Source organism: Oncorhynchus keta, chromosome 11 (assembly GCF_023373465.1).
Source record: "Oncorhynchus keta strain PuntledgeMale-10-30-2019 chromosome 11, Oket_V2, whole genome shotgun sequence".
Taxonomy (NCBI): Eukaryota; Metazoa; Chordata; class Actinopteri; order Salmoniformes; family Salmonidae; genus Oncorhynchus; species Oncorhynchus keta.
Window position 1 is genome coordinate 24,852,847 of NC_068431.1, and position 24,493 is coordinate 24,877,339.

The 24,493-nt window shown below is 42.7% G+C and overlaps 1 protein-coding gene across 2 annotated transcripts in view; it reads left to right on the forward strand.

Annotated features, from left to right (window-relative positions):
* The first annotated feature begins 5,458 nt into the window (after positions 1–5,458).
* The window catches only part of LOC118389967 (endothelial cell-selective adhesion molecule-like), an 87,886-nt gene continuing 68,851 nt past the window's right edge, over positions 5,459–24,493 (forward strand). For both annotated transcript variants that reach the window (XR_004826889.2, XM_035780021.2), the window contains exon 1: positions 5,459–5,920. Coding sequence is in view for 1 of the 2 variants with exons in the window: in XM_035780021.2 (XP_035635914.1) it covers positions 5,854–5,920 (67 nt within the window). In the remaining variant the exon portion in view is untranslated. The remainder of the gene's footprint in view (positions 5,921–24,493) is intronic.

The window sequence follows — 24,493 nt, forward strand, 5'->3', positions numbered from 1 at the left end:
CTGGGATTCTTTTTTGTTTTGAATGGTCATCTAACTCGAACTCTGCAATCTCTGGGGGGGTCTGGGATTATTTTTGTTTTGAATGGTCATCTAAGCAGTTTGTCATTGAACTCTGCAATCTCTGGGGGTCTGGGATTCTTTTTGTTTTGAATGGTCATCTAATCGGAACTCTGCAATCTCTGAGGGGGGTCTGGGATTCTTTTTGTTTTGAACGGTCATCTAACTAACTCTGCAATCTCTGGGGGGTCTGGGATTCTTTTTGTTTTGAATGGTCATCTAACTAGAACTCTGCAATCTCTGGGGGTCTGGGATTTATCATCTTTTGTTTTGAACGGTCATCTAATAAACTCTGCAATCTCTGGGGGAAAAAATATAATTTTGTTTTGAACGGTCATCTAACACGGAACTCTGCAATCTCTGGGGGGGGGGTCTAAGGGATTCTTTTTGTTTTGAACGGTCATCTAACTCGAACTCTGCAATCTCTGGGGGGTCTGGGATTATTTTTTGTTTTGAACGGTCATCTAACTCAGAATTCTAATTCAGAAACTCTGGCATCTTTCTCTGACCTGAAAATCACTGATGTTATGATTTGACCTCGTTTTTTCCCCGGGGTTTAACAGACACAATCACAGTCATCCTTAGGCTATACATATCTGTGGAGATGTCTTATGGTTAAAAGCAGGGCTTGAATTGAGGCGATATGTGAGGATAGAGGCCTAACCCTTGTAAGAGAGACAGGCAAAAAGCATGCTACCCCTTGTTTACTTAGCCTTAGAAAAAAGCGATCTAGGCTATAACAGTGATTAACTCCATGATTATTTCCGCATTGTTTACTAGCCTATCGAAGGTCTTGCTCAGCCTCAACATTACAGGAAAATTTGCTTCTTTTATTAAATGCTCCGCAATTTAGAATATTAGTGGTAGACTATACCAAAAATACCTAAAAAAAAAAGATAAAATCAGTAGGGGTCAATGCACAGACCAAAGATCTTAACAGATCAAAATGTTTTTATTCTGGAGAATCCCATTGAATCAGGCTATTCATTTCAGTGCAGTTGCGTTCTTACACATAACCTTAGCCTAAAAGTAACCGAAAACACCCCAGCCTGTTTTGATCACAGATCATGATGAAGCCTGAACATTTCAGCAGTTTGTCATTGATTTAGCCCACAATCGCCTATAGATTTGATACACCTGAAGACCTGTATTTAATTTGGATTTGACAATCAATAGCCTGACTAGGATCCTGACTTTTTCCCATGTCATATTTGTTACCAATTAGGCTAAATGTATTCCTATTAATACGCTTTTATTTTCCAATGATTTTGCATAGACATCCAATTGCGATGTAATGTTATTTATCATCTTCTATGTTTTATGAATAAACAGGCATCGGGGGAAAAAATATAATTTTGATGATCCATACACATTGTTACTTACCATATAAGAAATAATTTAAATAAAAAACTTTGGCTAATTTCCACTCCATTCATATACAAATACATTTGATTCATACACTGGTTTGTCTAGCTGGCATGTTTTCATTTTAAACAGGCCTTCCCTTATCTACACTGCAATAATACGTGGATGTCGATTATGGCAGCCCCCCACACCTCTCTGATTCAGAGGGGTTAGGTTAAATGGGCCGGCAGGTAGCCTAGTGGTTAGAAGGTTGTGCCAGTAACCGAAAGGTTGCTAGATTGAATCACCAAGCTGACAAGGTAAAAATCTGTTGTTCTGCCCCTGAACAAGGCAGTTAACCCACTGTTCCTAGGCTGTCATTGTAAATAAGAATTTGTTCTTAACTGACTTGCCTACTTAAATAAAGGATAAATAAAAATGCATTAGACATTTTAGTTGAAGGCATTCAGTTCCGGCATTCAGTATCCTTTCCCAATAATATTATTTCATTAGTCCTCTATGATTTAAAAAAACCCTAGGTCCTAGAGAACAGGGGCAGAGTAAAGGGAACAGGGTAGTTTTTTATTTTTCCTTTATTTAACTAGGCAAGTCAGCTAAGAACAAATTCTTATTTTCAATGATGGCAGAACGACAGATCTTTACCTTGTCAGCTCAGGGAATCGATCTTGCAACCTTTCGTTTACTAGTCCGACGCTCTAACTACTAGGCTACCTGCCGCCCCACAAGTCATGTAAAAAATACAGTTATTGAATTATTTAATTTAAATGTTTGATTAGACATGCAATAATGTTAATAGCAGACAGAAAATAAAGGATACTTGTCAAATGTTTTATGTCAGTGGGGTTGATGAGGGAGGGATGATCCCTGGAAAAGATAGCGAGATGAGTTGTGAGAGAAACTCCAGGTGGGTGTCATGACCACTGGAGTCATACACCTTAACAGTACCTACCTGGAAGCGGAGGTTACTTAACGTGACCCAGCGGTTAGTCTTGAGATTGACTATTTGGTACTGTTGACAGCATGGCAATGCTGCCCACGATGAGGAGGCAAATACAAATACTTATGAGATTTTTATATTCACCTTAACGAACGGGGACCCCAGCTAGGAGCGAAAGAGGAGCAAGGTTTCCCAGGTCTTGCGTTCCTTTCGTCCTTCTTCCAAGCCAAGTCATTCGCCCGGATGTCGAAGCACTTGGTCCCCTTCATTCTCCTCCGGTGGCACTCTTTCCTTTTCTCCTGCGCATTGTCCATGTTCAGTCTCACCCTGTTTAATAATAGAAATAAATGCAATTAATAGGGTAAAACTATGAGACAGAGAGACGTTTGTTTTTAGTAGTAGTCATTCTCCAAGATTGGAGAAGAAATCTCCAAGACCTCACTAACGCACTCCATTGTCACAGCTCCCCCTACCAACAGTAATTCTATACATACATTAAATGTAAATACCTGGGAGGCCTATAAAATGATACAAGGGATGGCTTCATAAAATAAACAAAATAAAACATAAAAAATATGACCATACATATGTGTCACGTATACATGTCATATGCTTGGGTACCACCTTGACATCTCTGATCTGCTTGCCTCAATAAATGAATGCTAGAACATTGGTAGCCAGGATTAGCAATTTGTATCTAGTCTCCTAATAATTACATAACGGTTATCTTTGTTTGCATGTGAGCATGTCTTTTTTTGTCGGTCCTGTCAATGTTGAGTGATTACACATGCCTCAGCACATATAGGTTACTTTGCCTACTTGCAAATGTGTGTTAAAAGTGGGGATGTTTCATAGAGTATCTTAACTCCCCACCACCAATGGCAAAAATGTTTTACAGAAAACCACAGAACCGCCACTGCAATAGGCCTACACTCAGATAAAAAGGTGCCATCTAAAAACTAAAATGATTATTCCGCTGTCCCCATAGTAGAACCCTTTTTGGTTCCAGGTAGAACCCCTTCTGTGTCTAGGTAGAACCCTTTTGGGCTCCATTCCACAGAGGGTTCTACATGGAAACTAAAATACTTAGTGTTCTCCATTGGTGACAGCCAAAGAACCCGGTTGGAACCCCCTTCTCAAAGAGTGTTCTCAACAAGTTTAGACTGCTAAATTTACACCATTTAATTCTGTACTCAAACATCTGCCTGGTATTCAAGATCACACGCAACATAGCACCACCACCTTTGAAGGTTTTCATCATTCTCTGCTCAGACTTAAATAGCAGTGTTCCAAGAACCCCCATCAGGGGTGACTGTAGGAGTCACAAGAGGGAACCCCACACTCATTTTAGATCCCAAGGGGTCTTTATTTTCATACTGTATGCTCTCACTCTTATCACTATCTCCTTTGCCATCTTCTCAAGTTTTTCTTGGAACTCCACACACACACACACACACACACACACACACACACACACACACACACACACACACACACACACACACACACACACACACAGTAGCATATTGTTTACATCTCTCACATTTTAGGCGTCCAGCTTTGGCCTTGGATGGATCATGTTGCAATGAGATGGGCATGAGATGGGCAATGAGATGGAATGAAGTAGACTACCCATCCCCACTTACAATTTCCTTCAGAAAGCACATTCAATTACATTATTATTGTAGACTATATGCTACTGCTTTATCTACCTTGTACAATACCGTAATCATTGAATGAAGTAGCGTACCCAACCACATTTACCATTTCATTTATCAATTAGATAAATAATACTAGCACATACAGTTACATTATTGTAGAATAGGCTACTCCCGTATCCACACTATATTAGGATACTGTTATGATTTCATTGTTCTTGACATGCATGATGTAGTGTATTACAATGTAATACACTGTATATACTGTATACATTTCCTTTTTATGTTTATTTTTGGCTGCCTCTTGGGCCCTCCACAGGCCTGGGCACAGGGGCTTTAGCCTCGGTAAGCCACTGCCCTGGCTGCATTGTCTTTCATGTATTTCCTAGTTAATGTACAGAACATGGGAGTTTATCTCTTACATAATATGTAGGCCTAGACTGTGCAATATGCAATCATGTGTACCAATGTACCACGGTTCTATTTGGGATTATAAACTGGCTCGTTTGAGCCCTGAATGCAGATTGGTTGAAAGCCATGGGTTCTCAGACCATATACCATGGGTATGACAAAATAACTTTTTACTGTTTTAATTAAGTTGGTTACCAGATAATAGCAATAAGGCACCTATGGAGTTTGTGGTATAGGCTATATATGACCAATATACCATAGCTAATGGCTGTATCCAGGCACTCAACATTGCGTCGAGAGCAAGAACAGCCCTTAACCTTGGTATACCCTGCTAGGTAAAGTCTCCCCTTATCTCAGCTCGCTGGTCACCATATCATCTCCCACCTGTAGCACACGCTCCAGCAGGTATATCTCTCTAGTCACCCCCAAAACCAATTATTTCTTTGGCCGCCTCTCCTTCCAGTTCTCTGCTGCCAATGACTGGAACGAACTACAAAAATCTCTGAAACTGGAAACACTTATCTCCCTCACTAGCTTTAAGCACCAACTGTCAGAGCAGCTCACAGATTACTGCACCTGTACATAGCCCACCTATAATTTAGCCCAAACAACTACCTCTTTCCCTACTGTATTTAATTAATTAATTAATTTTGCTCCTTTGCACCCCATTATTTTTATTTCTACTTTGCACATTCTTCCATTGCAAAACTACCATTCCAGTGTTTTACTTGCTATATTGTATTTACTTTGCCACCATGGCCTTTTTTGCCTTTACCTCCCTTCTCACCTCATTTGCTCACATCGTATATAGATTTGTTTATTCTGTATTATTGACTGTATGTTTGTTTTACTCCATGTGTAACTCTGTGTCGTATCTGTCGAACTCCTTTGCTTTATCTTGGCCAGGTCGCAATTGTAAATGAGAACTTGTTCTCAACTTGCCTACCTGGTTAAATAAAGGTGAAATAAAAAAAATATTGGTCATATACCTCATCTCCTCGGACATTAACGCTTTAATAGAACTGCTGCACCGGTAGTGCGCTGCGAGGAATTCCGAGAGGGTGTTGCTAATGAGCACAGGTGGCGCTCGTTGAGGTGGCAGGGCAGAGCTTTCTCACGATGACAACCATTTTATCCAAATATTCAATGTTCCAAAGCTTAATAGGGAAAGTTGACGAAGACATTTTTGTAGGCTTGGGTACTTGCCGAAGTTGTTCACTGGAACAATTCCTCGCACCCGATGCTGAACACCAAACGCGAGTCTGTCACGTCAACTGCCGCTGAGGTCACATTTCTCTGGCGGAAGGAAGCAAATTGAAAGACTTCACATTACCCAAAGAGAAATTGCGCACTGATAACGGGAAGACCGTGTACGTTACGACTGGAAACAGAGTTTGTGGGGTGACCGAAGGCGCATACTGGACTATGGAGATGTATACTTTGTGGAAATTTGGCACCTTGCTGTCACTTGCATTTCTCTTGTATTTTCCAGGTAAGAGGATGGTCATTTTGAGTTTGAATTAACGCATTTTCTTCTCTAAAGTGGTAGTTGTTTTTCAATTGCTTATTGTGGATATTTTAAGGTGTTTGTAACCAACTAAAATTGTCGAGCTAACATAGATAACATAGAAACATTTTTCTTGGTGCCTCTGAATGACAGGAACCTACAAGACCGAATAGCCAGTAATACTAAAATGAACCATTGAAATATGGAGAAGTGGACGATTTACACTGTTTAGTGGGTTTACACTGTTTAGCAAAGTGTTGTTTCGTCACTGTCAAGCTTTCTAACATCAACAGTCTTGGTCATACTAGTGAGATTACTCTTACAATTTATCCAAGTTTTAAATACACCCCCCAAAAAAATAGATTATGGTACTAGGGCTTCAAAATTGCAGGAATTTTACCCACATTCTCAGGTTTTCCAGATATCCTGGTTGAAATAACTGGAATAAAGAGGGAATAACAGGAAATCCAGCAATCCTCCAATCAGGTTTTATAGAAATCCTTGTAATTTTGAGAAAGTTTACTGGAATTTTGCAACCCTAATTATGGTACTAATTTTGTTTATTGACCATGTAAAAAAAAGTCTGCCATTTGTCTGGTTTTAGAATTGGACACAATTTTCAAAATATTGTACACTTGAACTATTTTAAATCGGTAATGTTTTTGTCAAATTTATCCTTCAGTTTATATCCTTTTGTTTCCAAAACAATCACATGTGCTGATGCAGGCAATCTCACCCTTAGCTTATTTCACCTTAACAAGGTGAGGCATTGCCAATAGTATTTCAAATAGTAAGGAGTATTACAAGGACTCATTCCTTGACACATGGTTAATGAAATCTATCCTCACACTCTTGTCTTGAGTATGAAGTGCAGAAAAAAACTGCTAGGTAGCTGAACAATAACCTGTCGGACTTATTGCTATTATAATACAAATTTCTCAACATGAGTTTTCGGCCTTTACTTCAGCTGTTTGACTCTACAGCAGGTGTGTCCCCTGAGGGCCAAATCATGGGAGGAAATGGTTGTGAATAGCATCCTGCTAACAGGAAGATTGCTCATTCTCTGGGCAAGCTACAGATTGTTACACTAGGGTAATGTGATTCACCAGGTTCGTGTATCCATTACTGGGAGTTGCAGGTTAGGTACCGTTTGGTGTAGCACAGATAATATTCAACCAACCTTGATGGGTAATGTCATATACATCATCTCCAGCACCACTCCAACATCAACATATGTGAAAATTGTGAGTGTTTTGTTGTACAGTGTTTCCAATGACTACATTGTTGTGCATTGTGATTTTAACCAATTATGAGTAGGCATTGCCTACTAATTGGTTGTCATTGGAAATAGTACTTTATCTGTTCTATTGCAGAACATAGAAATGTGCCATTTTCACATGATGTTGGGGTGGTGCTGGAAAGATGAATATGAAGTTGAACACTTTAGAAATGTCCCTTTTAACATGGCTACACCTTCATTCTCGATACGGTTAAACATGTATCTTCTAAAATGTCTGTGTCCAGTTGCAGGTGGTTGGTTTTGAATCTAGAAAATGCTCCGTTACTAAATTGAACTCTCCATTAAGTAATCCAGCAATGTGTACGCCGCCATCTTGTCTATTTCGAATCTTCTCTCGTTGACCGAGACAGGTGAGTGTCATCATGACATGCAGCACTACGTGTCTCAATCAATGAGAGATTCTTCATTTAAAATATGGTGCCGCAAACATTGTTGGACACATACATTTTAGAAGACGTGTGGGTGACTTGGTTGGTCTAAAATTCTGTGCTACACCAAACGGTACTTAAACTGTAACTCCCAGTTCTGGATACCAAAACTCTGTGGTAAAATCACATTATCTGGTGTAACAATCTGTAGCCATCTCCTGGCATGCCTTCATCCCTATGGCTATGTTTCATATTTAGTCATGTAAGGAATTTGTGTTCTTGAAAACAGGATAACCTGTTTTTTTGCCTTTTCCCATTAATCATTTGATTGAAATGTAAATTAGTTTTGTGTATGAAGTTGGGAAAACTAGTGTCTTGGAACTGAAGTCTGGAGTTAAAGTAGGCTACATTAGACTAATGAGTATTGTTAGTACACTGCTGCACAGCGTGTGTGTGTGGCACCCCATGCCATTAAAATACTATCAAGCCAGGCGCCAGCATTGTTGTTTTCATGGCAGCTTCTTGCGCAGTTGGTCATTTCGAAGCTAAGTTTGTTTAATTTGGAACATTAGCATGCTCTCTGTTCATTCAACACAGCAGGACATGTTGCCATGTCAGGCACTATAAGACATACAGTAATCATATTTCATAGGCCCATCACATGGTGTTAGTTACATTGTCCCGAGATCCCTAAATCAATTAGGATTTTCAAGTCAGACCCTAGTCGTTTTGGTTTAGCTCATTTGAATTCCATTAGTCTCAGTTCAATTGGTTGACTACATAATTATGTTGTAACTGTTTAAATGACCTTGTGGTGTTTCCAGTACTTTACAGAATCTCATTCTGAAAATAAATGAGTTTCATTTTTTTCCCCCACAACTTGATGTCCCTGGACTTGTTTTTGCTAATTACTGAAGTGGGTAAGGTGGGTAAAGGAAAGCTGTACCAGTATTGTTACACTTGAAAGCTTTTTGCTCTTTCAGTCTGATCGCAAGAGTTGGTTTCAGGGTTATCTGGATAATTTGGATTAGTTATGTATATGGAGAACATACAGTTGAATTTGGAAGTTTACATAAACTTCTGTTGGAATTGTTAACTCGTTTTTCAACCATTCCACAAATGTATTAACTTGTTGAGTGTAGGGGGCAGTATTTTCGTGTTTGGATGGAAAACGTACCCAATTGAAACTGCCTATTTCTCAGGCCCAGAAACTAGAATATGCATATAATTGTCAGATTAGGATAGAACTGTCAAAATATTGTCTGTGCGTGTAACAGAACTGCTATTGCAGGTGAAAACCTGAGGAAAATCCAACCCGGAAGTGCTATTTTTCCTGAAAGCTCTATGTCCCATTGGATGCCTTGCCTCCATTTAAAGGGATATCAACCAGATTCCTTTTCTAATGGCTTCCTCAAGGTGTGAGCAGTCTTTAGACATAGTTTCAGGCTTTTATTTTGAAAAATTAGTGAGAAAGAACCCATTGCGTCAGTGGATGGCTGAGTGCCAGCAGAGTTTTGCATGCGCAACAGCTTGGAACAGCCATTTTCTCTCTCTCTCCTATTGAAGAAGCTACAGTCCTGGTTGATATATTATCAACTTATATATTGTAAAAACAGCCTGAGGATTGCTTAATTATAAAAAAACGTTTGACAAGTTTCTACGAACCTTACGGATACTATTTGGAATTTTTGTCTGCGACGTCGTGACCGCTCGAGCCTGTGGATTACTGAACATAACGCGCCAACGAAATTATTTTGGTATTTTGGATATAAAAATTATCTTAAATGAACATTTATTGTGTAACGGAGTCTCGTGAGTGCAAACATCCGATCATCAAAGGTAAGCAATTTAATATATTGCTTTTCTGACTTTCGTGACCAATCTACTCGGCTGCTAGCTGTTTGTAATATTTTGTCTACTGAGAGAGATGTCCTTACATAAACGCTTGGTATGCTTTCGCCGAAAAGCTTTATTGAAATCTGACATGCCAGGTGGATTAACAACAAGCTAAGCTGTGTTTTGCTATATTGTACTTGTGATTTCATGAAAATTAAATATTTTTAGTAATTTAATTTGAATTTGGCTCTCTACAATTCAGCGGATGTTGATGAAAATGATCCCGGTAACGGGATGGGTGCATCAAGAAGTTAACTATAATTTTGGCAAGTCTGTTAGGACATCTACTTTGAATGACACAAGTAATATTTCCAAAAATTGTTTAGACAGATTAATTCACTATCACAATTCCAGTGGGTCAGAAGTTTACATACACTAAGTTGACTGTGCCTTCAAACAGCTTGGACAATTCCAGAAAATTATGTCATGGCTTTAGAAGCTTCTGATAGGCTAATTGACATCATTTGAGTCAATTGGTGGTGTACCTGTGGATGTATTTCAAGGCCCATCTTCAAACTCAGTGCTTGAGATAATTGGAAAATCAAAAGAAATCAGTCAAGACCTCAGAAGAAAGATTGTAGACCTCCACAAGTCTGGTTCATCCTTTGGAGCAATTTCCAAATTCCTGAAGGTACCACGTTCATCTGTACAAACAATAGCACGCAAGTATAAATACCATGGGACCATGCAGCCGTCATACTGCTCAGGAAGGAGACGTGTTCTGGCTCCTAGAGATGAACGTACTTTATGTCAATCCCAGAACAACAGCAAAGGACCTTATGAAGATGCTTGAGGAAACCGATACAAAATTATCTTTATCCACAGTAAAACAAGTCCTATATCGACATAACCTGAAAGACCGCTCGGCAAGGAAGAAGCCTTTGCTCCAAAACCACCATTAAAATAGCCAGACTACGGTTTGCAACTTCACATGGGGACAAGATCGTACTTTTGGAGAAATGTCCTCTGGTGTGATGAAACAAAAATAGAACTGTTTTGGCGATAATGACCATCATTATGTTTGGAGGGGAAAGGGGGATGCTTGCAAGCCAAAGAACACCATCCCAACTGTGAAGCACAGGTGTGGCAGCATCATGTTGTGGGGGTGCTTTGTTGTAGGAGGGACTGGTGCACTTCACAAAATAGTTTTAATCTATGTGGATATATTGATTGCAAATTAGTTGCAAAATGGGTCTTCCAAATGGATAACGATCCCAAGCATACTTCCAAAGTTGTTGCAAAATGTCTTAAGGATGACAGAGCCCTGACCACAAAGCCCTGACCTCAATCCCGTGGGCAGAACTGAAAAAGCGTGTGTTTATTTTTTTTATTTCACCTTTATTTAACCAGGTAGGCAAGTTGAGAACAAGTTCTCATTTACAATTGCGACCTGGCCAAGATAAAGCAAAGCAGTTCGACAGATACAACGACACAGAGTTACACATGGAGTAAAACAAACACAGTATAAACAAGTCTATATACAATGTGAGCAAATTAGGTGAGAAGGGAGGTAAAGGCAAAAAAGGCCATGGTGGCAAAGTAAATACAATATAGCAAGTGAAACACTGGAATGGTAGTTTTGCAATGGAAGAATGTGCAAAGTAGAAATAAAAATAATGGGGTGCAAAGGAGCAAAATTAATTAATTAATTAAATACAGTTGGGAAAGAGGTAGTTGTTTGGGCTAAATTATAGGTGGGCTATGTACAGGTGCAGTAATCTGTAAGATGCTCTGACAGTTGGTGCTTAAAGCTAGTGAGGGAGATAAGTGTTTCCAGTTTCAGAGATTTTTGTAGTTCGTTCCAGTCATTGGCAGCAGAGAACTGGAAGGAGAGGCGGCCAAAGAAATAATTGGTTTTGGGGGTGACTAGAGAGATATACCTGCTGGAGCGTGTGCTACAGGTGGGAGATGCTATGGTGACCAGCGAGCTGAGATAAGGGGGGACTTTACCTAGCAGGGTCTTGTAGATGACATGGAGCCAGTGGGTTTGGCGACGAGTATGAAGCGAGGGCCAGCCAACGAGAGCGTACAGGTCGCAATGGTGGGTAGTATATGGGGCTTTGGTGACAAAACGGATTGCACTGTGATAGACTGCATCCAATTTGTTGAGTAGGGTATTGGAGGCTATTTTGTAAATGACATCGCCAAAGTCTAGGATTGGTAGGATGGTATGTTTGGCAGCATGAGTGAAGGATGCTTTGTTGCGAAATAGGAAGCCAATTCTAGATTTAACTTTGGATTGGAGATGTTTGATATGGGTCTGGAAGGAGAGTTTACAGTCTAACCAGACACCTAAGTATTTGTAGTTGTCCACGTATTCTAAGTCAGAGCCGTCCAGAGTAGTGATGTTGGACAGGCGGGTAGGTGCAGGTAGCGATCGGTTGAAGAGCATGCATTTAGTTTTACTTGTATTTAAGAGCAATTGGAGGCCACGGAAGGAGAGTTGTATGGCATTGAAGCTTGCCTGGAGGGTTGTTAACACAGTGTCCAAAGAAGGGCCGGAAGTATACAGAATGGTGTCGTCTGCGTAGAGGTGGATCAGGGACTCACCAGCAGCAAGAGCGACCTCATTGATGTATACAGAGAAGAGAGTCGGTCCAAGAATTGAACCCTGTGGCACCCCCATAGAGACTGCCAGAGGTCCGGACAGCAGACCCTCCGATCTAACACACTGAACTCTATCAGAGAAGTAGTTGGTGAACCAGGCGAGGCAATCATTTGAGAAACCAAGGCTGTCGAGTCTGCCGATGAGGATGTGGTGGTTGACAGAGTCGAAAGCCTTGGCCAGATCAATGAATACGGCTGCACAGTAATGTTTCTTATCGATGGCGGTTAAGATATCGTTTAGGACCTTGAGCGTGGCTGAGGTGCACCCATGACCAGCTCTGAAACCAGATTGCATAGCAGAGAAGGTATGGTGAGATTCAAAATGGTCGGTAATCTGTTTGTTGACTTGGCTTTCGAAGACCTTAGAAAGGCATGGTAGGATAGATATGTCTGTAGCAGTTTGGGTCAAGAGTGTCCCCCCCTTTGAAGAGGGGGATGACCGCAGCTGCTTTCCAATCTTTGGGAATCTCAGATGACATGAAAGAGAGGTTGAACAGGCTAGTAATAGGGGTGGCAACAATTTCGGCAGATCATTTTAGAAAGAAAGGGTCCAGATTGTGTAGCCCGGCTGATTTGTAGGGGTCCAGATTTTTCAGCTCTTTCAGAACATCAGCTGAATGGATTTGGGAGAAGGAGAAATGGGGAAGGCTTGGGCGAGTTGCTGTTGGGGGTGCAGTGCTGTTGGCCGGGGTAGGAGTAGCCAGGTGGAAAGCATGGCCAGCCGTAGAAAAATGCTTATTGAAATTCTCAATTATGGTGGATTTATCAGTGGTGACAGTGTTTCCTATCTTCAGTGCAGTGGGCAGCTGGGAGGAGGTGTTCTTATTCTCCATGGACTTTACAGTGTCCCAGAACTTTTTTGAGTTAGTGTTACAGGAAGCAAATTTCTGCTTGAAAAAGCTAGCCTTGGCTTTTCTAACTGCCTGTGTATACCGGTTTCTAGCTTCCCTGAACAGCTGCATATCACGGGGGTTGTTCGATGCTAATGCAGAACGCCATAGGATGTTTTTGTGTTGGTTAAGGGCAGTCAGGTCTGGGGAGAACCAAGGGCTATATCTGTCTGGCCAGCTCCGGAGTAATTGATGTTTGCTCCGGAATCAACGAGAGCAGATAGACACATGGATAGCAGCTAGCGAGCTGTGAGATCCGGGAATGACTGTCCAGAGAGCAGTCGAAATCCAAGGACATGGAGAGAAATTGGTCCGGTAAGTTCCGTTCCAAGCCGCGCTGCGCCGTACAAAACTGGCGATAGATTTTCGAGCTAAAGGATAGCTGATGACCACAAACCGTGGTTAGCTGAATACTAACGATTTGCCAGTAAAGAAGCTAACTAGCTTCTGGCTAGCTTCTGGCTAGCTTCTTGGAGTATTGCAGATTTGAGGTAAATAATACTTATTTAGAAATATAAATTGGTGAGGCGGGTTGCAGGAGAGTGTTTTGAAGATGAGTTGATAGAAAATAAAATGTATGTGAAAAAAAGTTGTAAATATATATATATATATATATATATACAGGACACGACAAGACGAGGACAAAAGACGTCTGAACTGCTATGCCATCTCGGCTTAGGTGTGTGTGAGCAAGGAGGCCTACAAACGTGACTTAGTTACACCAGCTCTGTCAGGAGGAATGGGCCAAAATTCCCCCAACTTATTGCGAGAAGCTTGTGGAAGACTACCAGAAACTTTTGACCCAAGTTAAACATTTTAAAGGCAATGCTCCCAAATGGTAATTGAGTGTATGTAAACTTCTGACCCACTGGGAATTTGATGAAAGCAATAATAGCTGAAATATAATTTCTCTCTTACTATTGACATTTCACATTCTTAAAATAGTGGTAATCCTAACTGACCTAAGACAGGGAATTTGTACTAGGAGTAAATGTCAGGAATTGTGAAACGGCATTAAAATGTATTTGGCTAAGGTGTATGTATGTAAACTTCTGACTTCAACTGCACTTATTGAATAATTAGACCTCAATTTAATTACCTTTTACTTTATGAACAAATAATTTCTATTCAAAATGCTATACTTGTTAGACGATGTGATAGGTAGATGGAACAAGCAACACGCTGGTTGATGACACAATACAGTCCTAACATATAAACTGACAGTGCACAAGCAAATGTTAATATTACCCAGCTCGACAATAATGACTAGCCTCATTAATGTTCTGCCAGAACGATTTATCACTCCTCTGTTTCTAGAGACATTGATTGACATAATGTGCAATGAAGTTGGCGCCGGAGGGGATGGCCGCCGTTTGACGATCTCCTAACCAATTGTGCTATTATGTGTTTTTTTTCTGCAATAGTTGTAAACTATTTTGTACATAATGTTTCTGCAACCGTATCTTACGGCAGAAAAGAGCTTCTGGACATCAGGACAGTGATCACTCACCTCTGATTAGACAAAGATTTCTTCTACAACAGCAGCAGCAAGCAGGACTCACACAATATTCTCCAAACAACTCACAAGGCAGACATCCCAATCATTCGCAAAAGGAAGTGACAGAGAGGACGAAGAGCCGGATGCCTCGTCCGGACCCGCAGAAGACAACTAGGAATGCTGCCGTTACGTCAATATTACTCGCCAACGTGCAATCATTGGACAATAAACTAGACGAGGTAAGATCACGAATATCCTACCAACTGGACATAAAAAACTGTAATATCCTATGCTTCACGGAATCGTGGCTGAATGACAACATGGATATTCAGTTAGAAGGATACACTCTGCACCGGCAGGATAGAACAGCACACTCTGGTAAGACGAGGGGGGGGATCTGTGCATATTTGTAAACCGCTGGTGTACGAAATCTAAGGAAGTCTCTAGATTTTGCTCGCCTGAAGTAGAGTATATTGTGATAAACTGCAGGCCACACTACTTGCCTAGAGAGTTCTCAGCTATACTTTTCGTGGCTGTTTATTTACCGCCCCAGACAGATGCTGGCACTAATTTTGGTTTCATCTGACCAGAGCACCTTCTTCCACATGTTTGGTGTGTCTCCCAGGTGGCTTGTGGCAAAATTTAAACAACACTTTTTATGGATATTTTTAAGAAATGGCTTTCTTCTTGCCACTCTTCCATAAAGGCCAGATTTGTGCAATATGCGACTGATTGTTGTCCTATGGACAGAGTCTCCCACCTCAGCTGTAGATCTCTGCAGTTCATCCAGAGTGATCATGGGCCTCTTGGCTGCATCTCTGATCAGTCTTCTCCTAGGTATGAGCTGAAAGTTTAGAGGGACGGCCAGGTCTTGGTAGATTTGCAGTGGTCTGATACTCCTTCCATTTCAATATTATCGCTTGCACAGTGCTCCTTGGGATGTTTAAAGCTTGGGAAATCTTTTTGTATCCAAATCCGGCTTTAAACTTCTTCACAACAGTATCTCGGACCTGCCTGGTTTGTTCCTTGTTCTTCATGATGCTCTCTGCGCTTTTAACGGACCTCTGAGACTATCACAGTGCAGGTGCATTTAGACGGAGACTTGATTACACACAGGTGGATTGTATTTATCATCATTAGTCATTTAGGTCAACATTGGATCATTCAGAGATCCTCACTGAACTTCTGGAGAGAGTTTACTGCACTGAAAGTAAAGGGGCTGAATACATTTTTCAAAGTATTGGGATAGTGACACGTTTTTTTGTTTTGACTCTATACTCAGCACTTTGGGTTTGAAATGATACAATGACTAAGGATTAAGTGTAGACTTTCAGCTTTAATTTGAGGGTATTTTCATGCATATCGGATGAACCATTTAGAAATTACAACACTTTGTCACATTGACTTAATTTCTATTGATCTTTTTTTGTCACTTTTTTATTCTAAATAAGAATAGGATGTTTCTAATCACTTCTAAATTAATGTGTATACTGCCATGATTATTGATTGTTCTGAATGAGTGATTGAGAAAGTTAAGACTCCCGTCATACCCCCTCCAAAAAAAATGCTAACCTCTCCTGTTATTGCAATGGTGAGCGGTTAGCATGTCTTGGGAGTATGATATTTGTGCATCAAACTTTCTGTCAATTGGATTATCAATCAAATTCAATCAAATTTTATGTATATAGCCTTTCGTACATCAGCTGATATCTCAAAGTGCTGTACAGAAACCCAGCCTAAAACCCCAAACAGCAAGCAATGCAGGTGTAGAAGCACAGTGGCTAGGAAAAACTCCCTAGAAAGGCCAAAACCTAGGAAGAAACCTAGAGAGGAACCCTGCTATGTGGGGTGGCCAGTCCTCTTCTGGCTGTGCCGGGTGGAGATTTTAACAGAACATGGCCAAGATGTTCAAATGTTCATAAATGACCAGCATGGTCGAATAATAACAAGGCAGAACAGTTGAAACTGGAGCAGCAGCACAGTCAGGTGGACTGGGGACAGCAAGGAGTCATCATGTCAGGTCGTCCTTGGGCTCAGGTCCTCCGAGAGAGAGAGAGAAAGAAAGAGAGAATTAGAGAGAGCATATGTGGGGTGGCCAGTCCTCTTCTGGCTGTGCCGGGTGGAGATCATAACAGAACATGGCCAAGATGTTCAAATGTTCATAAATGACCAGCATGGTCAAATAATAGTAAGGCAGAACAGTTGAAACTGGAGCATTATGTTATGAAATGTTATAGCCTACAATGAGTGCATTTTCTTTTTCTCCCAGTGCGGGAAGGAAGAGGGGGAGAGAGTGGCTCGCTCATCACAGCAGCAGGCCCCAGCGACACCGGATCAGTGCAGATACTTTTAATTATGAGGATAATGCACATTACTGTTTGAACAAATCATGGTTTTAGTCTCTCCCAAAAAATGTGACAGTTTGCATGAGGTGACAATGTAGAATGTGCAGCTTGCTGATGCAACCAATTAAAAATGTAACTCGCACAGCCAAGTCAAAGAATTTACAAAATGTGCCTAAATGGTTGCAGTCTGGAGCCCTGCTATAGTGATCTCTGATCCACAGAGGGAGTGAATGTGGGCAGAGGGGGAGGGGGCAACCTTTTGGAATGAAACTCAGCCCAATTAGTGGCTTCTGCCACACAGGCCATCCCCCAGACAACTGTCTCAGACAGACGTCACTTTCCTGCTGCTCTGCTCTGCACTTTCCTGCTGACGGCAGACTCCACACAGGCCAGGGGTCAATTGCAAAGCAGTGGGCGACTTTCCTAAGTCCCAACACTGAGCCTGACCTATGGCTTCCCTTAAAGATACACCCACTCTCCTTTCTTGCTCCTCATCTCTACCTCCCACTCTCCCTTTGCCCATTCCTCTCCATCTTCTTCTCTGGAAAAGTAAATGGCCTGAGCCAGTACTACAGATGGGCGGAGGGCTGTGCTTACTATAGCTTTCACATTATTGCCCCCATTAGTGAGTGATTCATGACTGCTGTGTGTTAATCTTTCCTGAGAAAAATGTTATTGTGTGTTTGCATATAGGGTAACTGAGTTATTTTTGAGTCTCCTGCAATTTTTTTATGGCTAGCAATTGATTTGTTCCTCGGTATGGCATTGTATATCCTTCTGAAGACTCCAAACAAATGCCGGGAGATATTTATAGATGGACTCTTCCGACTCTTAATGAAATGTCTTAAACTTACATGTCAATGCCACAGAATAATTTGTCAGTGACAATCTGGTTACTAATGACTTTAAACACCTTCAAGCTTATCGGATGACATGACAGGTTGTGGAGCTGCTTTGTTATCGACTCTCAGTTTACGCATCACGACAGGCTGCTGATGTCAAGCCTCTCCCATATCGATCTGCCTTTTAGGAAGCATTACAGGAAGTGCGGCCTAAGAACTAAACGGTCATCAACTGAGATGACATGGACAGATGTTGTCATCCATCAGATTCCAGCTGCAACATTATATTCTCCTGACACGCTGTCCCTCGTCCTTAAACACTTGAGGGACTGAGTGGGGTGGGGAAGGAAGAGCGAGAGCGAGAACATTATGAAATCCCTCAAATGCACAGTAGGCCTACGTGGAGTTACTGTTGTGTGTGTGTTTTGAGCATGATTGATTACACTTTAGGATTAATAATACTGACAATTGTGTACCTCAGATGTTAATTAAACTAGTTTATGGACTCATCACAGTAGTTGTAATTGAACTAAATGTAGGACTCTAGTCTTTTATTTCAAGTGCACGAACCCCCTCTGAAGACTGTCTATTCTGTCAGATGAGCTGGAATTTCTGTTCACTACAACCCGCTGTAACTTGTTTTTGGGTTGTCCCTTTTTTTTTTTTTACAATGACAAAAGCCATTAGTGTTTAAAATAATACTTGTAGTGTCATCTTGACCTGTGTGTAGGTCTCTTTCTCCCCCCTCTTACAAACACAAACAAACACATGTTGTTTTGATTAATGAAGGACAGATACCAGTGTTTATCTTATCCCTTGTTCCCTATTTGTCATTCTGGTTGGGACAAGTGATAGCTAGGAATATGAGTCGATTTAATAGCAATTGGATAAGTGTGCCTTAAGCCTGGATTTCCTTTATGTGCAAAACCCCACTGTCTCCCCTCTGCTGTAAATTACTAATGTCCTCTGAAATCCACTGCAATCCCATATGGCAAATCAAGGCCCAGGCGCCATCAGCCAATCCTCCTACTGCAGCATACAGGTAATGTCAGAGAACAATATGCAAATGCATGCTAGAACTTGCCAATATGATCTCACTAGCTGGTGCTTGGCTCTGCCCACATCCATGCTTGTTCTGCCCACTATGATTAATTTGCGCCTATTGGAAACGAAAGGCTGTCTATATTGGGTTAGTTAAAGAAATTGACCTCTATGAAAGCCCCAGCTAGCTAGTCCAGAGCCTTACAGACAGGAGGGAATAGCATGGCAATAATGCTGGTGAATCTCAAACTTCTTATGGCAGCAATCCCGTTAACGGGATCGATATGACAACAGCCAGTGAAAGTGCAGGGCGCCAAATTCAAAACAGAAATCTCATAATTAAAATTCCTCAAACATACATGTATCTTATACTGTTTTTAAGGTAATCTTGTAGTTAATCCCACCACAGTGTCCGATTTCACAGCGAAAGCACCATAAACGATTGTTCGGTCACCACCAACTCACAGAAAAACACAGCCATTTTTCCAGCCAAAGAGATGAGTCACAAAAAGCACAAATAGAGAGAATGAGTCACTAACCTTTGATCTTCATCAGATGACACTCATATGACTTCATGTTACACAATATATGTATGTATAAAGTTCATAGTTATATAACAATCTCTGTATACATTGGCGCTTTACGTTCACTAGTTCCAAAAACATCCGGTGATATTGCAGAGCCACATTTTACAGAAATGCTCATTATAAATGTTGATGAATACAATTGTTAGACATGGAAATATAGATATACCTCTCCTTAATGCAACCGCTGTGTTGGACATTTATAAATATTCCCTTTTGATCTTCATCAGAATGCACTCCCAGGAATCCTAGTTCCACAAATGTTTGTTTTCTTCGATAATGTCCATTATTTATGTCCAAGTAGCTACTATTGTTAGGGCGTTTAATACACAAATCCAAAAGGTCGTGCAGGTCCAGTTGGACGAAAAACTTCAAAAAGTTATATTACAGGTCATAGAAACATTTCAAACTAGGTATAGAATCAATCTTTAGGATGTTATCATAAATCTTCAATAACGTTCCAACCGGAGAATTCCATTGTCTGTAGAACGCAGTTCGCTATCATGTGAAATGCGCGTGACCAGGACCTGGCTCTCTGCCAGACCACTGACTCTGATCCGGCCCCACATCACAGTAGAAGCCTCATTCTAGTTTCTAAAGATGGTTGACATCTAGTGAAAGCCTTCGGATGTGCAACAACCAATATCCCACTGTGTATTCAATAGGGGCTGGGTTGACAATCAACCAACCTCAGATTTCCCACTTCCTGTTTGGATTTCTAGTCAGGTTTTTGCCTGCCATATGAGTTCTGTTTATAATCATACATCATTCAAACAGTTCTAGAAACTTCAGTGTTTTCTATCCAATACTAATACGCATATATTAGCAACTGGGACTGAGGAGCAGGCCGTTTACTCTGGGCACCTTTCATCCAAGCTACTCAATACTGCCCCTGCAGCCATAAGAAGTTAAACAAAAAATATAAATTCAGCAACAATCTTGGAAATTGTTTTTCATTAGGCCCCAATCTATGGATTTCACATGACTGGGAATACAGATACCTTTTAAAAATAAAAAAAATAGGTAGGGGTGTGGATCAGAAAACCAGTGAGTGTCTGGTGTGACCATTTGCCTCATGCAGCGTGACACCTCTCCTTCGCATAGAGTTGAGCAGGCTGTTGTTTGTGGAATGTTGTCCCACTCCTCCTCTGGCTGTGCGAAGTTGCTGGATATTGGCGGGAACTGGAACACGCTGTCATTCACGTCGATCTAGAGCACCCCAAACATGCTGAATGGGCGACATGTCTGAGTATGCAGGCCATGGAAGGACTGGGACATTTTCAGCTTCCAGGAATTGTGTACAGATCCTTACGACATGGGGCCGTGCATTATCATGCTGAAACATTAATTGATAGCGGTGTATGGGAAGAACCATGGGCTTCAGGATCTAGTTACGGTATCTCTGCATTAAAATGCAATTTTGTTCGTAGCTTATGCCTGCCCTTACCTTAACCCCACTGCCACCCTGTGGCAACGCTCACCCACACAACCTCATACATGTGGTCTACAGTTGTGAAGCCGCTTGGACATACTGCCAAATTCTCTACAATGAGGCAGCTTAAGGTAGAGAAATGAACATCCAATTATCTGGCAACAGCTCTGGTGGACAATTGCACGCTGCCTCAATTTTAAGATATCTGTGGCATTATGTTGACACAACTTCACATTTTAGTGGCATTTTATTGTCCCCAGCACAAGGTGCACCTGTGTAATGATCATGCTGTTTAATCAGCTTCTTTATATGCCACACCTGTCAAAGGGATGGATAATCTTGGCAAAATGCTCACTTGCAGGGATGTAAACAAATTAGTGCATCTTGCATGTCTTTCTAGCTGGCCCCTCTGCCTGCTCAGCAGAACTTTACCCCATGGGGGGACAAGTCGGCCTCCCTCCTCTCCCTCCCCAGAGGGCTGGAGCTCAAGCGTCTCATCAGCACCTCAGGTCAGCCATGAGGTTAGAACAAGTACACCTCAATACTATTGTAAAGTGACTGTTCCACTGGATGTCATAAGGTGAATGCACCAATTTGTAAGTCGCTCTGGATAAGAGCGTCTGCTAAATGACTTAAATGTAAATGTAAAATACACTGAAAACAAGCTGGGATAGGAGGTGAAAGCATGTAGTGTGGGTGTGTTATATAGATCCATAGGCAAGCCTTTGTAGCTTCTAACTTTTTTTTATTTGCTCTTACCTTCCCTCCAGTCCTCTCAGCCTTCCCATGGTGCTGTGTAATTACAGGATTTCTGTTTTTTTGGTCACACAACAGTCCTCTGGAGCCGTGGTGTGGAGCTCGGAGGTGCAGCTTTCTCTCTTTAAACTGTAATTGTTGTTTATTTACATTTACATTTAAGTCATTTAGCAGACGCTCTTATCCAGAGCGACTTACAAATTGGTGCATTCACCTTATGACATCCAGTGGAACAGCCACTTTACAATAGTGCATCTAAATCTTTTAGGGGGGGGGGGGTGAGAAGGATTACTTATCCTATCCTAGGTATTCCTTAAAGAGGTGGGGTTTCAGGTGTCTCCGGAAGGTGGTGATTGACTCCGCTGTCCTGGCGTTGTGAGGGAGTTTGTTCCACCATTGGGGGCCAGAGCAGCAAACAGTTTTGACTGGGCTGAGCGGGAACTGTACTTCCTCAGTGGTAGGGAGGCGAGCAGGCCAGAGGTGGATGAACGCAGTGCCCTTGTTTGGGTGTAGGGCCTGATCAGAGCCTGGAGGTACTGAGGTGCCGTTCCCCTCACAGCTCCGTAGGCAAGCACCATGGTCTTGTAGCGGATGCGAGCTTCAACTGGAAGCCAGTGGAGAGAGCGGAGGAGCGGGGTGACGTGAGAGAACTTGGGAAGGTTGAACACCAGACGGGCTGCGGCGTTCTGGATGAGTTGTAGGGGTTTAATGGCACAGGCAGGGAGCCCAGCCAACAGCGAGTTGCAGTAATCCAGACGGGAGATGACAAGTGCCTGGATTAGGACCTGCGCCGCTTCCTGTGTGAGGCAGGGTCGTACTCTGCGGATGTTGTAGAGCATGAACCTACAGGAACGGGCCAACGCCTTGATGTTAGTTGAGAACGACAGGGTGTTGTCCAGGATCACGCCAAGGTTCTTAGCGCTCTGGGAGGAGGACACAATGGAGTTGTCAACCGTGATGGCGAGATCATGGAACGGGCAGTCCTTCCCGGGAGGAAGAGCAGCTCCGTCTTGCCGAGGTTCAGCTTGAGGTGGTGATCCGTCATCCACACTGATATGTCTGCCAGACATGCAGAGATGCGATTCGCCACCTGGTCATCAGAAGGGGGAAAGGAGAAGATTAATTGTGTGTCGTCTGCATAGCAATGATAGGAGAGACCATGTGAGGTTATGACAGAGCCAAGTGACTTGGTGTATAGCGAGAATAGGAGAGGGCCTAGAACAGAGCCCTGGGGGACACCAGTGGTGAGAGCGCGTGGTGAGGAGACAGATTCTCGCCACGCCACCTGGTAGGAGCGAACTGTCAGGTAGGACGCAATCCAAGCGTGGGCTGCGCCGGAGATGCCCAACTCGGAGAGGGTGGAGAGGAGGATCTGATGGTTCACAGTATCGAAGGCAGCCGATAGGTCTAGAAGGATGAGAGCAGAGGAGAGAGAGTTAGCTTTAGCAGTGCGGAGCGCCTCCGTGATGCAGAGAAGAGCAGTCTCAGTTGAATGACTAGTCTTGAAACCTGACTGATTTGGATCAAGAAGGTCATTCTGAGAGAGATAGTGGTAGAGCTGGCCAAGGACGGCACGTTCAAGAGTTTTGGAGAGAAAAGAAAGAAGTGATACTGGTCTGTAGTTGTTGACATCGGAGGGATCGAGTGTAGGTTTTTTCAGAAGGGGTGCAACTCTCGCTCTCTTGAGGACGGAAGGGACGTAGCCAGCGGTCAGGGATGAGTTGATGAGCGAGGTGAGGTAAGAGAGAAGGTCTCCGGAAATGGTCTGGAGAAGAAAGGAGGGGATAGGGTCAAGCGGGCAGGTTGTTGGGCGGCCGGCCGTCACAAGACGCGAGAGTTCATCTGGAGAGAGAGGGGAGAAAGAGGTCAGAGCACAGGGTAGGGCAGTGTGAGCAGAACCAGCGGTGTCGTTTGACTTAGCAAACGAGGATCGGATGTCGTCGACCTTCTTTTCAAAATGGTTGACGAAGTCATCTGCAGAGATGGAGGAAGGGGAGGGGGAGGGGGAGGAGGATTCAGGAGGGAGGAGAAGGTGGCAAATAGCTTCCTAGGGTTAGAGGCAGATGCTTGGAATTTAGTGGTAGAAAGTGGCTTTAGCAGCAGAGACAGAGGAGGAAAATGTAGAGAGGAGGGAGTGAAAGGATGCCAGGTCCGCAGGGAGGCGAGTTTTCCTCCATTTCCGCTCGGCTGCCCGGAGCCCTGTTCTGTGAGCTCGCAATGAGTCGTCGAGCCACGGAGCGGGAGGGGAGGACCGAGCCGGCCTGGAGGATAGGGGACATAGAGAGTCAAAGGATGCAGAAAGGGAGGAGAGGAGGGTTGAGGAGGCAGAATCAGGAGATAGGTTGAAGGTTTGAGCAGAGGGAAGAGATGATAGGATGGAAGAGGAGAGAGTAGCGGGGGAGAGAGCGAAGGTTGGGACGGCGCGATACCATCCAGTAGGGGCAGTGTGGGAAGTGTTGGATGAGAGCGAGAGGGAAAAGGATACAAGGTAGTGGTCGGAGACTTGGAGGAGTTGCAATGAGGTTAGTGGAAGAACAGCATCTAGTAAAGATGAGGTCGAGCGTATTGCCTGCCTTGTGAGTAGGGGGGAAGGTGAGAGGGTGAGGTCAAAAGAGGAGAGGAGTGGAAAGAAGGAGGCAGAGAGGAATGAGTCAAAGGTAGACGTGGGGAGGTTAAAGTCGCCCAGAACTGTGAGAGGTGAGCCGTCCTCAGGAAAGGAGCTTATCAAGGCATCAAGCTCATTGATGAACTCTCCGAGGGAACCTGGAGGGCGATAAATGATAAGGATGTTAAGCTTGAAAGGGCTGGTAACTGTGACAGCATGGAATTCAAAGGAGGCGATAGACAGATGGGTAAGGGGAGAAAGAGAGAATGACCACTTGGGAGAGATGAGGATCCCGGTGCCACCACCCCGCTGACCAGAAGATCTCGGGGTGTGCGAGAACACGTGGGCGGACGAAGAGAGAGCAGTAGGAGTAGCAGTGTTATCTGTAGTGATC